Here is a 15,654-nt window from a genome sequence, read left to right on the forward strand (position 1 = left end):
CAAGAGACACAGCAGCATGTGCATCTAAGTCCCGATTCATGGACTACAGGGATGGCAAGCACACTCACTGGTTCGCTGCTGCTTCCGCTTCATGTCTTCCTCCTGCTTGTGGTCTGCTGCTTCGGCATCAAAGTCGTAGTAGGTGTCCTTGGGCAGTTTCCACTCGTTGTTCCTGTCCATGAGATCTGAGGTGCGGCAGGTCAGGTCTGCGCTGAACTTCTCGATGTCAATCTTCATGATGCGACAGTGAACGGTCATTCCCACCTAGATCCACAGAACATTTGAGCTGGAAGGGACAAAGATGATCTAGCCCAATGCCCTATTTTACACACGAGAAACCCAAGCAGAAGGGTGGTGTGATTTGCCCAAAGCCACCTAGCTCCTGAGTGGCAGACCAGGAGTTCAGGGTTGAGTCCGGTCGGTGGGGCTTCTGGCGGTGTCCTGCGCTGATGCCTCCCACTCTAGGTAGGGAAACCGACTGGAACTTATCGGGATGTACCCCACCACAGGCTCTACTCCCTTCTTCTAGAAAGTTGCTTAGTTACTCCTCTCAGGACGCAATGAAAGTCTGGCTGCCCGTTTTGAGAGGAGCCAAAATAATAGCCTCTCCACATCTTACTCAAATTGGCTCAACAGTGACAAAAGCCTGCCACACTGCATGGCTGCCCTTCTTTTGAAGCTTCATTTATTAAAAACTTTCTTCCCCAGCTCTCCTAAGTCCACAGCTGTCAATATTACACAACACTTAGGGCCAGTGTGCTTCAGTGGAAACATGGGCTTTGCAAATAGCAGGTCTAGGTCTGAATATTAACTGGGTGATCCTGGACAAGGCATTCACATTTCTCTGAATCTCAGTTTCCTCACCTTCAAAAAGAAGGTAACATTAACTTCCCTATCAGTTTGTGAGAGCAGAGACAGCATATGTAAACGTCACCCACTACGTATTTATCACAGCAGGAAAAATGGCAGCTGTGGCAGGAGAATGCTAGAACAGAAAAGGAACATAGAGATTTACTCCCAACCCTCTTACGTGGAGACTATGCAGCATTCCTTCTGAGTGTCATCTGGTTTTGCCTACAGAGCCCCAAAGGCATCCTGTGCAAAGGGGCCATGCCGTGCAACCTTGTCCATCTCCCACAGAAGCACTTCCTGGCCTCAGCAGAGCTCACGGAGCCTTTCTGTTGCTCAGCATATAAGCCTGGGCCCTGCTTCCGGCCGACACTGCAGCTTCCCACACAGGAAGAGAGCCCTCTCCCCAGGTCTGGCAACTTGATGAAGTTTCACAAAGGCAGTGAACAAAAGCTGCTACTCATTCAGATGCTTCTGGCCCTGGCTTCTTTCATCTAGTTATAAATTTTCCCTGACACTCTCTCCCCACCAGTAACCATTGGGAACACAGCCCAATGTCAGGGCGGGGGAAGAGCCCAAAGTCAGGGAGAGCCTAATCTGAGTGGGCAAACACTGCACTAGGTGCTTTAACCCCATCATTCGCCTACCTTTACTCGTTCCTCTGGTCGCTTTACCACTTTGTCACTGAGGAATTTGGTGGGGATGAAGCCAGTAACGCCATTGTCTAATCGTGTTTTGACACCGATGGCCTGGCCTGGGCAGGAACCACTGTCGAAGTGGTTCCAGACCTGAAGAGGGTAAGAGGAGAGGAGCGCATGAAGATTCTGGAGATCACACATCCTGAAAAGAGCTGCCAGGGAGATGGCAATTTATTTTACCATCTACACTTGGCATCATGGTCCAAGAACACAACTTAGCCACCTGCCAGACAGAATTTAAATATCCAAAACTTTTCTTGAGTCATAACTGGTGGTATCACTGGACATCAGATAAATCTTTTGTATGTATCTAACCTCATGCCCCTCTAGCCATAACTGGGGCCCCTCCCATTTTGTTCTAACCCAGTAGGCATAAAGAATATGTCAGTCTCCTCAGCACAACTCATTTCAGTGAACCAGGCCCCTGCAGTTGTTTAATAACCTGGACAAATGACATGGCTTCTTCTATCGGGTGGTGTTCAGAAATTGTCTCTTTTATAATCTCACAGGAACTCAGCCTAGAAACAGCTGAAGACCCAGAAAAAGCTACCAGGGAGGCTTTAGTGATTTCTGACCATCAAAAGGCAGAGGATGCCTAGAAGAATGCACGGAAAAGTTAAAATGTGTGTGCAGAATGAAAAAATGGAAGACAGTTGACAGGTAACTTCTAGTTTGCATATATAGGGACACTGTGCCTATTCTGTAGGTATGAAATGAACACCTGCATCTCCTGGGTCTGGCTAAGATAGAACTCCAGAAACTAGGAAGGGTTAACGGATGAGGCAGCTGAGCGAGGACAGTGACACACACAGGTAAGTTTAACCTAGCACACAGAGGGACTCTGCATTGAACCTGTACCTGCCCTCCTCCTCCTCCTCTTTGTGTACTTGTCTGACCATGATGACGCTGCAGCACATACCTCACTTAGTTCAGGGAAATTGTCCTGCTGACAGAACGGGCACTGCCACAGTCCTGTCTCATCATTGCGGATTGCCTGGTCATAGCTCTCGCCCTGTGGACGCCTGTGGGCGATGCCTGTGACATTGCAGATGATGAGCTTTCCTGGAGGAAGGGCAGAGGAGGATAGGGAAGGGAAGAAGAGAACAGGGAGGAGGCTAAGTGAACTAGACAGGTGACTACATCCCACCAACCTTTTAGTGACAGACATCTGTTTTAGAGCCCCTCCATCTATCTCTACTGACTTCCTTCCTGTCCTTGAGAAGGGAGATCTTCCCCTGATTTGATGATAGGGTAAAATGAGGCCTAGAAGGGAGACCCCCATGAAGACCTTGTAGCAGATTAGAAGCATAATTAGACACTGAACTTATTAGCTTTGACTCGCATCCCAAGGCTTTATAATCTTTTTAAAGCTCCCCTGGGTCTCCCCCACCTACAATGTAAACTTGTCCCATTCTGTTGGAATGGCTGCTTGATTTGAATGTATACAGTAATTGCACCCCACACCCTAATCATATCCCTTTTAACTACAAAATGGACCCAGAACTTACCAATGTAGAAGGTCTCTGGTGTTTCTTTGGTTAACATATTGAAGATCTCCTCTGTGTTAGGAGAGCGGTAGGCTGTCCTGAGGTCCTTATACCTGCAGCTCAGTTCCGCCCGGATGTCGTATAGTGTGATGTGTTTGTCACCATAGCCCTGGGGAAGAGGCCCATCAAGAGCCTTAAAACTGCTACCCTTCTTGAGCCACAGGGGGATTTCAGTGAAAAGAAAAGGCCAACAGGCTCCTTTTGGGGCTTCTCTTTTTTTCTTTCCCTTTAACATTTACTAATGGAGGCTTTAAAACATTTTCTTAGTCATGGGATATTGTTCTGTAACTAAAATACTTCATGGAACCCCGATGTATAAAACAGATAAAGGCAAAGCTACTCTGTGAGTAAGGAGGAAGGAGGGCCTAGAAAGCAGCTCTGCTTACTGACACCTTCCCAACTCCCTCCCTACCCCCACAATTTCTGAAGCTGTCTGTGAGGTACTTCCTTGGCTCTGTAACAAGCAGACTAAAAACTTACTAAGAAATCCAGTAGAGCATAGGCAGAGAGATAAAAGGGTCAAGTCTCCCACTAACAGAGTTGGAGTTTTTCTGTAGACTTGGCCACTTGGGATGGAATCTGTGCCAGGCCTTCCACACTGCCACCCACCTGCCTCTCTAGCTCCTCTGCAAAGGCATCAAGGTCCAGGTCCTTGAGTCGTTCTGGGTTTTCTAAGATCTCTTCCAGGGCTCCTGCAGGGTTGGCATCCTCAGCCGATTCATCATACTCCAGGGCATCCACTGCCATCTTCCTGGCCCACTCATAGGTCTCAGGGTGGACACGAGAGCCGTCGAGGACTTCGATGTATGAGTCGGTGCTAAAGAAAGGCAGAAAAGGGGCAGGATATAGAACAAGGAGCTTCTGGTAACAACCAAAATGTTCACCAATGGGGAACTGGTTACATAAATTAGGGTACCTCAATACAATGGAATACTATACAGCCATTAAAAAGAATGAGGTAGATCTATGTGTGCTGACATGGAAAGATGGCCACAATATATTGATAGGTGAAAAATGTACTGCAAAACACTATGAACCATATGATCTCATTTTTGTAGTAAATGGGTAGTTAGTAAATGCATAGCAAAAATAAAATTTGGAAGTACTGTAGTAGACATCAAATTGTTACGGCAGTTATCTCTGGGGGGTGGGATTATGGGGGACTTCCACTTTCTGCATAATATTTCTATATGCTGATTTCATAGAATAAACGTATACAAATCTCACAGTAAGATAAAACAAGAGTGGGGAAAATGACCTTTGAGAATTTGCTGACAGCTCTTTTCCCCCATAAAGCCTTCCCAGGCTGGTCTTGCCCGTGCACTCACATGGACCTATGTTATTCGTGGAGTGTTACAGCAAAGCTGGGTGGAAAATGAAGTTTTAGAACTTGAAGCCTATTTCCCCACTGATTTCCATTACTGAATGAGGAGCTATGTGCCCGTGGAAAAGATCCTCCAAAGACTGAGTTGATAACTTCTGGAGAGGAAGAGGTCAATAGTGAAGTCCAAAGTTCAAGTGAATAGAACTTTCTCTCAATAACATTATCTCAAGACATTCTGAATCTCTCTCTCCCGCCTTATCTCCTCATACACCCACACTTCTTTTCCTTTATCCCTGCTACTCCCGCCCTTATCTGGCCACAACAAACTATAACAACAAAATCTTTGTGTTTTATGTTCTTAATTTATAAACTAAGTTGGTTCTTTTTATGTTTCTCTCATACAAAAAAGCTTCATGTAATTGAACCGATCTTTTCCATAGGTCAGTGGCTCGACTAGATAAAGGTTCCTCACTTTGCTTTAATATTTCTTATTTTATATAAATGCCTTGTGGCCTGCTGACAGCTCTAATACTCTGAAACCCCAAAGCAAAGCCCAAGGGGATTCCTCCTGGCCCACCCAGGCAGAGGGCATCACCTGTCCCCCAGGGAGGCCGTGTCGATCTTGAGGAAGCCAGCACAGTTCATGAAGACTTTGGGACCCATGTGGCACATGGTGACCAGCTGTGTCCGGCTCTCGAGCCGAGTGTTGTTCTGTTTCAGGATCTAGGGGAGAGGCCTGGAGTGAGCCAGGGCATAAGCAGGCCCTGCCTGCTTTCAGGTCTCCGTGAAATCTACCATGATGGGAACTATTCTCTGTGCTCCCTTACCCCAATATCTAACTGAGCACTATTCCATCCTACCTGCCATTAAAAAAGTTATTTTTAACTAACTACGTTACACTACCAAAGACTATGTATAATTAACGTATGGTTTAGAAAGTTAATGGAGCCCTGGTGGCACAGTGGTTAACGGCTCGGCTGCTAACTAAAAAGTCGGCAGTTCAAACCTAACAGCTGCCCCTTGGAAACCCTATGGGGCGGTTCTACTCTGTCCTACAGGGTCGCTGTGAGTCGGAATCAACTTGACAGCAACTGGTTTGGCTTTGGTTTTTTAGAAAGTTAATAATAAAATATACGTGCAAGTACCCACTACCCACCTTAAGAAAAAGAATCAAAGAATGTTACCGATATTTTTGAAGCTCCCTGCATGCCCCTCTCTCTCATTAAAATGGTAACTTTTGTATTTTCTGAATCAAACCAATCCTACCTTCAGGAGGTGCGTCCCTTTTCGAGGTCCCAGGCCACAGACATACTGGATAAGGGCCTGGCTGTAAGGGTGGGCAATGGCACGGTTGACATCAACCCCAACCTCGTTCACGCGGTTGATAAATTCGCAGTACAAGGCATTCAGCAGCTCCTCTTTCACCACATGTTCCTGTCAACATGCACAGGCAGGGCTAAGGTCACTATGCCTCTCCATCCACCTAGGCCTGCCTGCCTATTAAATCCTACTCACCTGCAAGGGGTGAAACTTGAGACACAGGATATCTTCGTCAGAGCTGCACACTTGGGCAAATTCAATCAGAGGGTCCTGGATGCGCCGGGCCAGGGAGACGGCCTGTCTCAGCACTGGAGGGTAATCCCGGAACTCTGCCTAGGGTCAAACCAAGGTTAGCAGGGCCCAAAAGTCTCCCCAGCTCCAATATCAAGAGGAAATCCAAACAGTCTGGCTTTAAGTCACTTTTTCTTCTCTGGGGCCCTTTTTTGTGGACCCAGTTTAATATGTGGGACCCCCAATACGAACTGTGACTGGTGAAATGGAAAATCTCTGCTTGGGTAAGTGAACAAGTAGAGTCCTGTGGCCCTGTTAACTGTCTTCCCATTCAGTCTTGCTAGGATTGACAGCAGTTGCCTGGGCAGGCCCTGGGGGTGGGGTTCCACCATTACCTCCGACTTCTTGCTGTTCATATAGAGAATGGCCAACTCGTTGTCTACCAGCTCTACCCCAATAGAGGACAGCTGCTGGCCCTGGTCTAGCTCATGCACGATGCGTTTCACATCTTCAATCAACATCTGGGCATCCCTGGAAGGATGAAGGGTGTTGTTTAGGGGTGTTTCTCAGGGGTGGACAATCTCATGGTTATGATGTGGGGGGAGGGGGAGGAAGGAAAGGGCTTTGGAGTCCCAAGAGGGACAACATTTACAGACAGCAGAAAACCATGAAGAAGCAGAATATCCAGAGATCTTGGAGTTGAGGGTATCATCAAGGCTCTGCAAGGCACATGCCCACTCTGTTATGAGGGTATGCGAGGCTCAACAATAAAGGGGGAGTGGCTCTTGGGTGACAGCCTTAAACCAGGTCTGGCCTCAGCCCCTAGTGTCCCTACCTGTTCTCTCCTGCGACTGTCACCACGTGAGGCTTCTTGTTCAGAAGAAATTTCTTTAGGGTTTCAATGTCTTGAGCCTGGATTGAAAGGAAATTGGAGCTGAAGGCTCTGAGGATAGGGAGATTTCAAGCAATTCTCTTCCCTAAGTACCTGAGACATTACAAGACCAGAGAACAAGAAAAGTTGGAAGGGTCTTTAGAAATCTGGTCCAAGCTGCCACCAAGGACCATTCCCATCCCTTCCTTGGCCACCCTGCCTCTGCTTAATCATTCTACCAACTAGCATCTCACTCTAGTTATATTAGCAGTGGCTGGCCAGATCTGAGGGAGGGCAGTTAGGAAAACGTTCTTCTTTATTGTGAACCAAAACTTCTCTCCCTATAATACTTAACAAGTGGCTGTAGTTTTGATCAAGCAAATCAAAGAGCTGGTCACTGCTCTCTTTTGGGTGAGGGCCATTTAAAAAGGTACAGCAAGTATGTCTCCCTAGTCTTCTTAAAAGATGCTCACTTCCTATTACATCCTTAAGACTTAATTTCCAATACCTCGCACACCTAGATATCCCCCTATACTTTGTAGATGCCTATTTCATTTCTGGTGTCTGACTCATGCTGAAAATATGAGTGTAACAAAGTTAGAGAGGCAGTGGTGCTACAAAAGAACACAGTATGGCACATAATGAAAGATGAGTGATTAGCCTTATCTGGGCCACAGGAAACTGCTCACTGTTGACATTCCTCTCAAGTTCCTTGGTCTGCATCCATAGTGCTGTTATTTTTTTCCTTCCTGGAACTCCACACATCTCTTCCCCTATTTGGGACACTCTCAACTTTCAAATAGCCTATTAATTTCTTAAGTAGAAGAATTCAACGTGCCTCTCTCATCCCACAAATCCAGCTGGGCTATGTATAGCTGGATACCCTCATGCCCAATGGGGTCGGCGCCTAAACAAAGTCTTTGTCCTTCTTTAAACAGGAAGCTCAAAGCTAAACATGGTGCATAACATGTTGTCTGACCAGAACACAAAACTAAGGGACTGGGACTTGAGGTTTGAGTATTACACATCTGTCAATATTTTCTAAGATACTTGCGTTGAGGTCAACTAAAACGTATTGAAGTCTTTTTTACAAGAACTGCTGCCTGGAAGTCAGAACTATTCTAATCTTTTTGGAAAAAAAAAAAAAAATTTTTTTTTAACAGTTATTTAAGAAGCACTTCTTCTTAGAACTCTTCTAATTTAACAACAAAAAGACAAACAACCCAATCAAAAAATGGGTGAAAGGACTTGAATAGACATTTCACCAAAGAGGATATACCAACTGCCAAGAAGCACATGAAATGATGCTCAACATCATTAAGGAAATGCAACCACAATGAGATAGCAATTCACATCTACCAGGATGGCTATGATTAAAAAACGGAGAACAACAGCTGTGGCGATATGAACGTGGAGAAACTGGAACCCTCGTCCACTTCAGGTGGGAGTGCAAAATCATACAGACACTGTGGAAAACAGTGTGGTGGCTCCTCAAAAAGTTAGACACAGAATTATCATATGACCCAGCAATTCCAAAAAAATTTAAAGTAGGAATGCAATCAGATACTTGTGTTCACAGCAGCACTATTCACAATAGCCCAAAAAGCAGAAATGGCCTGAATTGTCCACTCACTGAAGAGTGTAGAAACAAACTGTGGGACATATACACAACGGACTGTTACTGAGTTATGAAGTCCTGGATGAACTTCGTTACACGGATGAACCTTGAAAACATTATGCTAAATGAAACAAGTCAGTCACAAAAGAACAAATATTATATGATTCCATTTACGTATCTTAAACCCCCCCAAAAAACAAACCAAACCCACTGCCATCAAGTTGATTCTGACTCATAGCGACCCTACAGAGTACAACTGCACCCTAGAGTTTCCAAGGAGTGGGTGGTGGATTCAAACTGCCAACCTTCTGATTAGCAGCCAAATGCTTAACCACTGTGCCACCAGGGCTCCATGACATACTTAGACAAACGTAGAGACCAAAGTTTATTAGTGGTTATCAGGGGTGGGAGGGGAGGAGAAAGGAGGACTCGACGCTTAGCGGGCACGGACAGCATCATTTGGGAACAGGTCACAGGAATGGCTGAATAACATGATCAGCACAATTCATGTCACTGAACTAGGCATGTGAAGACTGCTGAAACGTCAAATGTCCCATAATTAAAAAAAAAAAAAGTACTTCATTTTAGAAAGGTGCTCTCGTAACAAAATTGGAAGATGTCATTAGGACAAAAAAAAAAAAAAAAAAAAATCAGTGAGCATACAAACCAGACGAATTTAAATTCTTCTCTTTGGAAAAAGAGATACTGAGAGACTAAAGCAAGGAAAAGGTTGGCTTAATGCCTCAGTAGCTTTCAGCTCCTGGAACAGGCTGACCCAGATGCTGGTAGGAAACAGAGTCCCAGAAGCACTCAAGGCCTAGGAACTGGCTTCAAGCCAGAAGTCAATTTTCCACCAGATAACTTGAGTGCCATCTACTGTCCATGGAAGCCAGACTTACCCTAAGAGACAAGGGATCAATGCACAGGCTGCTGCTTAGACCACAAACTTTTATCCCCTCTAAATGATCAGATATATTCAAGATGAACACTTGGTAACCCCTGTCCTAGCCACTTACCTTCTTCTCCCGTTCTTCCTCTCTCCAGGCAGTTCGCCGTTTGGTAAAATGGGGCAGGCGGAGGAAGTCTGTCACTTCTCCTTCACCATTGACCAGGGCACAGAACACAGGGTGATCTCTGTCAGACAGATAGGAAAAGAACAGTACAATAACCAGCAGTAGATGGGTATGAACAGGAGAATGATGAGATTAGGAAGATGGGTAAGGGGATGGGCTAGCAGGCAGGAATGGGCAGTTACCTGGCAGAGGAGAAGGCAATGCCGAGGACACGAATGCCCTTTCCTTGGTTTTCATCCATAAAATCATCATCTTCCTCCACCTGCTGATCTGGCCGGTAGGGCGCTACCCTCAACCAGTTGTACAGCTTCCGACTACAGGCCTAGGGAGGAGACACGGAAAGACACCACGGTCAAAGTGTGCTCAGGGAATAGATGCATGCACACCTGTGCAAAGGTGTGTGTTCACATGTGCACATGATCCTAGCCTTGGAGCTTCTGGAAACAGACGGCTACACAGAGGACAGCTATATAAGTGAATGTACAGGTGAGTAGGGGAGAGGAAGGAAGAAGCTACCAGTTGGGAGGTCTTGAAGGTTGACCCCTCTGGCCTTGCTTGCACTTCCTCTCAAATTATGCTCCCATGTGCCGCCCCCTTCCGCACCGCCCAGGGTTTCTCCATTAGCTACGGGACTACTAATAATGGGTTCTTTCACTCTCAGCTATAGTTTGAGAAAAGCATACTAGTAACGACCACGACTTGCTGTCTTTACCTTTATGACATATTCCTTGGCTTCTGCCAGCAGCTTGTTCTTGAGCTCTTTGGCCATCTGCACATAGAGGAACTGCTGCAAAGCCCGCTCGATGGCCATGGTGCGCTGCCGGTTCCACTCCTGCACCTGGTGGCTGAACTCGTCTCGGTAGTAGAACTGCTTGATCTCTTCAAAGTATGTCTGATCATTGCCATAGCTGAGGGGAAACACAAAGCTGGCATGTTGGGGATGGAGAAGAGGTGATACCCAAACATCCATAACTGCTGTGAGCAGGGATGATGGCTTGTTCAATTCTGAAATGTGGTTCACCATCAGGGCTTTGAACCTGTTTGGTCCAGTGTGAATTCCCGCTGACAATCTGCATTTCTGACAAGTTTCCAGGCGAAGCTAATGCTGCGGTTAGGGACCAATTCTGAGAACCACTAGGAAAGCAGTTGCTCTTAAAATCTATTATATGTAAGGATCACAAGAGTATCTTGTTAAAATGTTATATCCTGATTCAGTATATCTGGGATGGAAATGCAAATTCTCAGCAGGGCTTCAAACTGGTTTATTCCAGTTTCACATTCCTGAGGTACCCCTTCCTCCAACAGACTGCATCCTCCCTAGTGAGTCCCCACCCCAGGGCTTTGCTTACCCTTCTACTCCCTTCATATCTATGCTGATGTCAATGGTGAGCAGCCCTTCCTCTTCAGCCAGGCATATCTTGAGGAACTGGTCATCTCTTAGTTCCTTAACAGGCTTGTTCTTTAAGTATTTGAAGGAATACGCGTAGTGGGCTTCGTCCACATCCTGCACACATCAAGAGGGAACCATGAGTCCATGGAATGCTGGACTTGGCCCTGGGAGAAAAGACTGCCTCTCTCTGCTCTCGGGCAGACAGCTCAGCTAGGCACGTAGGCAAGAAACTCTTCAGTTCAGTTAAATAGAGCTGGGGCCACATCTTGGATCAAAGCCCTTCAGCCAGCTCACCTTTCTACCTTTCTTGGTGGGGGCTATATTTAGCTTGGCTCTCTCCTGGAAGGTCTGCCTCAGCACCTGCCGGACAAGGGGCTCACGGGCAATCTGCAGGGCTACCATGTAACGGGCACCTTCCAGCACGGCTTCCGGTGTAGGGAATTGGCTGTGGGGAAAACAGTGAAGCTGTGGGATGTGTGCTGTCTTGGCTCTCAGTCCCCTCCGCCAAGCCTCCTGCTGCCTGCCTACCTGCAAACGTAATCCTTGGCCAGCTCCAAAGGCTCTGCAGGGAACTGCTCTGTCTCGTGCCGCTGGTAGCTGTCCCGGAGGTTCTCTCCAAATTGCTCAGGGGTAAGCCCAAACTTTTTGGCCAAACCATCTAAAGCAAACAGGAAAGTGAAAGGTAAGGCAACAGCTCGCTGACAAACCCTTAGCTCTCAGCATCCAGAGCAGCAATTCTGAGTACTACACTTCAAAGGGGTCACAAATGAGCAGGGCCAAGGTGTTAAACAGAGATGGAGGAAAAGAACGGGTTTAAATACCTGACAGGCAGTTATGAGGCAGAAGAAATAGATATTTTCTACATCACTCCTGGGCTCAGAATTAAGGTGGAAGCTACAGATTAACAGCAGAACCTCCCAAAGATTAGCACAGGTTCTCTCCCTCAGATCCTGAGTTTCCCGTCATTCAGGAATTCAGGCAGAGGCTGTAACACTATTGGTGGGCAGATGCGGGTTGGGGCAGAAGAGTTGATGGGGATCATGTAATAGGCTGCTTTGGAACTGGACTGGTGATTGATCCAGATGTCCTTAAGTCCTCTTCCTCCCTACCAGTGACTATCAGGGAACTCTCCTTGCTGAAGCTATCATTTACCTAACCCAGCGCTCTGGCAGATGGTGTACATGTCTCGGCGGGAGGCCTGCTTGAGCTCTGGCCCCCTTTGCTCCTCATCTTCTGCCTCCTCACCTTCACCTGGGAAGAAAACACTAGGAGTGTTATTGTTCTAGTTTCCAATCACTTCCAATATCCCAAACATGCAGAGAGGCCCCAAAGGGCACCCACCCAAGGCATCCTTGGAGATGCCTTGGCTATCAAGCCTCCTGGACTTTTTTCCCGTAGACTCACCTTCTTCGTCTCCCTCTTCCCGTATGCGCTTCAGCTTCTTGCGGCTGGCTTTGGCGGCATTCTGCATCTTCGGGATGTCACGACCATAGTAAAGCAGGAAGTGGTTGTACACATCTTTCAGCTCATCCATTGACTGCACATCTTTGAGCCTGAGGGGAAGGGACATAAACCACAACTGTTAAAACGGGAGAGCAGACGAGGCAGCATTCCTCTAGCAAAGTTCAAAGTCCTTGACCCTGTAGGTCATTAAGACCATCTGCTCCCCTCCTGGAAACCCTGGCGGTATAGTGGTTAAGTGTGACAGCTGCTAACCAAAAGGTCGGCAGTTCGAATCCACCAGGTGCTCCTTGGAAACTCTATGGTGGAGCTCTACTCTGTCCTGTAGGGCCACTATGGGTCGGATTTGACTCTATGGCAATGCGTTTGGTTTTTGGTTTGGCTCCCCTTGACTGTGATTTCATATGCTCCAAGCTACTTTCTGATTACAAATTGGTTTCCTACATAGCTTTACCTAAGCCAAAAAAACCAAACCCACTGCCAGTTGAGTCGATTCTGACTCATAGAGACCCTACAGCCCAGACTAGAACTGCCCCATAGGGTTTCCAAAGAGTGGCTAGTGGATTTGAATTGCGAACCTTCTGGTTAGGAGACAAGCTCTTAACCACTGTGCAATGAGGGCTCCTAAAAGGGAATAAATGTTCAGATCAGCAAACATCAATATCTGATCTTTTAAACAGTTAACTTTTTTGTAAATACATATTTGTCTTTTACATACTCCTAAGAATAACTGATTAACATGAATTTGCCTGTCAGAAAGCTCACTTTTGACGGATGACAAATTGGGTTTCTGAAAAGTGAGGCCTGTGTTGGGAATTTCACAAAGTAATGCTGCTCCCAGGGGTCTGGCCCTTAGTCTAAGGGCTCCCTATAATGGCAGAAACCTTGTACAGGCTACCTCTCCATATCAGTGGTGTCCAGGGCCCGGATGCCATCAGCAAGAGGTTTGTCAGGGTCAGCAGAGATCTGCTCGTACTGATAAGCCTGCATCTTCTCAAACAGCCGCGTTAGGTTCTCTTTGCGGATCCTCAGCTGGGTCCACTAGGGCAGGGAAGGATGGCAGTGAGGGCTGGTGGTCAGCCTTGAAGACCTAAGGCTGCTCCTGTTCTTGCCAGGAAGCCTGGAGAAGGGGAGCTTGGCAGGCCCGGGGGTTTGGGACCCCACAATAGTAGTGCCCCACCCGGCCCACAGCTCTTTGAGGGGCAAGGGTCCACATTACCTTCTCATCCCACTGCCACACTCTCCAGAGGTCATTGATGTGTAATTCAGGCTCCACATACTCTTTTCGGTAGAAGGCAATAAAAGGCACCTACGGTGGCAAGGAGACTGCAGTCACCCAGGGAAGAAAGATCTGCAAGGATCCCCTGTACCAGAGGGTTAAACAGCTCCAGAGAATTCAACAGTTGGAAGCTAGGCCTCTCTCACAGGCCCATTCAGGGCACAGTACTCTCCCTGATAGGGGAAGACAGTGTTACAGACAAGGTGGCGTCATTCTCTTCAACACTAGGTCTCCCTTGCTCCTCACACTGCTTGAGTCAAGGGACCAGTGCTGAGTACGGGGGAAGGGACCCCTCATCTGACTTAGGTAGCTATGGTTTCCTTCATCCTCTAACTGAATTTCTAACCAATGAGCCATGAGAACTTGACATGCTACCTCAAAATGCTGATTTCGCATGAAACCCAGGGCTTCTTTGATCTTCTGAATCGTGCTGGGCCCTTTTCGACTAAAGCTGCTTGTTGGCTGCCCTCGGTCCAGGTAATCACAGCTTTCCTATAGTAGAAAAACAAAAAAGAAACAGTCAGCAATGACACTGTTTTACACATGGGGACTGAGAAAGAAGTCACAGCTCTCTGAATTTGCTTTGTTTACCGAACAAAACACGGCTTCATGACACAGCAGAATCTTGTCAGAGAAAACCTAGAAAAATCCCCCCCCAACACAAGTACACATACACACGTTCCTGTACTAGCACGTAGCTGTTTGGGGGTAGGGGAAGGAGCAGCAACTCTATCTTGATGGAGGGATGCAGTTCATGTCAAAGCACAAGGACCTTTTTTTGGGTACCTGCAAAGAAATGGTTGGTGTGGCAAAGGCATTCCTATAGATCCAGTCGGCTTCTTCTTCTAGTTCATCATCTTCAGCCCCCTTGACTGGGATGGAGCGGAGCTGCAGGGATAGGACAGCAGGGTGAGACTGGCTTAGGGAAAATCCAACACCACTTCTAGACACAAACATGTGGTCCTCAGGCACGTGTTTTCAGTAGGTAACACAGTGTCATCCTGGCATGCAGGAGACACTTTACACATTTGTTATGGATAGAGTGTCATTTCAAGAACCACAAGGATCATGAGAGTCTATCTTCCCTTCTCTAAGAGCTGGACTCCCTGTACCCCTGGGTCAGGTGAGGGTCAAAGCCAACCTCCTCAATGTCAGGCTATTGCCAGATTGTTTCCAGCTATAACCCTCGTAGCAGGGAGGTTCAGGGCAGGTGGTGACAGAGCTAAAGAAGGGCAGAGGCTGGTGGTTTCTCACCTGGAACCTCTCAGGCAGGTCAGTGGCTCGGATTTCATTGTCCTGATCTGTGAGGTGGCTGCTTTCCAGCTCACTGGGCTCGTACATCTCAAAGATGCTCCTGCGGCTCACACGCTTCTTGGTGGTCTTCTTGGGGCGTACTCGGATTTCACCTTCGGCCTCATCATCCTCATACTCATACTCTTCCTCCAGTTCCTCATCGTATTCGTTGTATTTCTCAAATTCATCATAGTCAAAGTCCACTCCGAAGATCTCCTGGGCTTCTTGTAGGGCCCTGTGGGTCACGGCGAGAGGCAGTTGGCCCAGGTTCTGGTCAGAGCAAAGAAATGCAGCCCCTGCATAGATTCTTTACTTGCCCCCAAAGGAACTAAGAAGGTTTGGAGAAGGGTAAATCAAAGAACTATATTCACTGTGGAATAAAAGCTTAGCTAGGGGATATCTCCAGGCAAACTATTCTTTACTGGGGGATAAAAAGCCTGTATCTAGCACCTGCTAGTGACAGGGAGCAAACAACAGGACCGACAGGTCCCTATCCTGCTCAGTGGATTTATCTTCTGCTAAGGCATTATAGCGTTCCCTTAGAGCAAAGACTTTCAAACTGTGTTATAAGCATCTTTCTTCCAACAAAAGTATATTCAGAAGACCAATATATGAAACAAACATGTATATACATGTATGCATGGGCACACATACTCATATATTTAATAAAACACACACGGGGCACAGTTACAGATACTTC

The 15,654-nt window shown here is 46.9% G+C and overlaps 1 protein-coding gene across 4 annotated transcripts in view; it reads right to left on the bottom strand.

The window, feature by feature from the left end:
• Nucleotides 1–15,654, bottom strand: part of SUPT6H (SPT6 homolog, histone chaperone and transcription elongation factor) — a 34,622-nt gene that overhangs the window by 5,911 nt on the left and 13,057 nt on the right. For all 4 annotated transcript variants that reach the window (XM_049859387.1, XM_049859386.1, XM_049859385.1 and 1 more), the window contains exons 7-29: nucleotides 14,916–15,189; nucleotides 14,448–14,549; nucleotides 14,037–14,153; nucleotides 13,602–13,691; nucleotides 13,281–13,423; nucleotides 12,326–12,474; nucleotides 12,074–12,172; nucleotides 11,450–11,579; nucleotides 11,216–11,366; nucleotides 10,881–11,035; nucleotides 10,244–10,439; nucleotides 9,714–9,853; nucleotides 9,475–9,592; nucleotides 6,805–6,881; nucleotides 6,365–6,500; nucleotides 5,934–6,071; nucleotides 5,685–5,852; nucleotides 5,014–5,141; nucleotides 3,704–3,911; nucleotides 3,056–3,203; nucleotides 2,467–2,609; nucleotides 1,497–1,637; nucleotides 69–264 (exon numbers count right to left, since the gene is read on the bottom strand). In XM_049859387.1, coding sequence (XP_049715344.1) covers nucleotides 69–264; nucleotides 1,497–1,637; nucleotides 2,467–2,609; nucleotides 3,056–3,203; nucleotides 3,704–3,911; nucleotides 5,014–5,141; nucleotides 5,685–5,852; nucleotides 5,934–6,071; nucleotides 6,365–6,500; nucleotides 6,805–6,881; nucleotides 9,475–9,592; nucleotides 9,714–9,853; nucleotides 10,244–10,439; nucleotides 10,881–11,035; nucleotides 11,216–11,366; nucleotides 11,450–11,579; nucleotides 12,074–12,172; nucleotides 12,326–12,474; nucleotides 13,281–13,423; nucleotides 13,602–13,691; nucleotides 14,037–14,153; nucleotides 14,448–14,549; nucleotides 14,916–15,189 — 3,347 coding nt within the window. The remainder of the gene's footprint in view (nucleotides 1–68; nucleotides 265–1,496; nucleotides 1,638–2,466; nucleotides 2,610–3,055; nucleotides 3,204–3,703; nucleotides 3,912–5,013; nucleotides 5,142–5,684; nucleotides 5,853–5,933; nucleotides 6,072–6,364; nucleotides 6,501–6,804; nucleotides 6,882–9,474; nucleotides 9,593–9,713; nucleotides 9,854–10,243; nucleotides 10,440–10,880; nucleotides 11,036–11,215; nucleotides 11,367–11,449; nucleotides 11,580–12,073; nucleotides 12,173–12,325; nucleotides 12,475–13,280; nucleotides 13,424–13,601; nucleotides 13,692–14,036; nucleotides 14,154–14,447; nucleotides 14,550–14,915; nucleotides 15,190–15,654) is intronic.

This window comes from Elephas maximus, chromosome 19 (genome assembly GCF_024166365.1).
Source record: "Elephas maximus indicus isolate mEleMax1 chromosome 19, mEleMax1 primary haplotype, whole genome shotgun sequence".
In the NCBI taxonomy this organism is placed as follows: Eukaryota; Metazoa; Chordata; class Mammalia; order Proboscidea; family Elephantidae; genus Elephas; species Elephas maximus.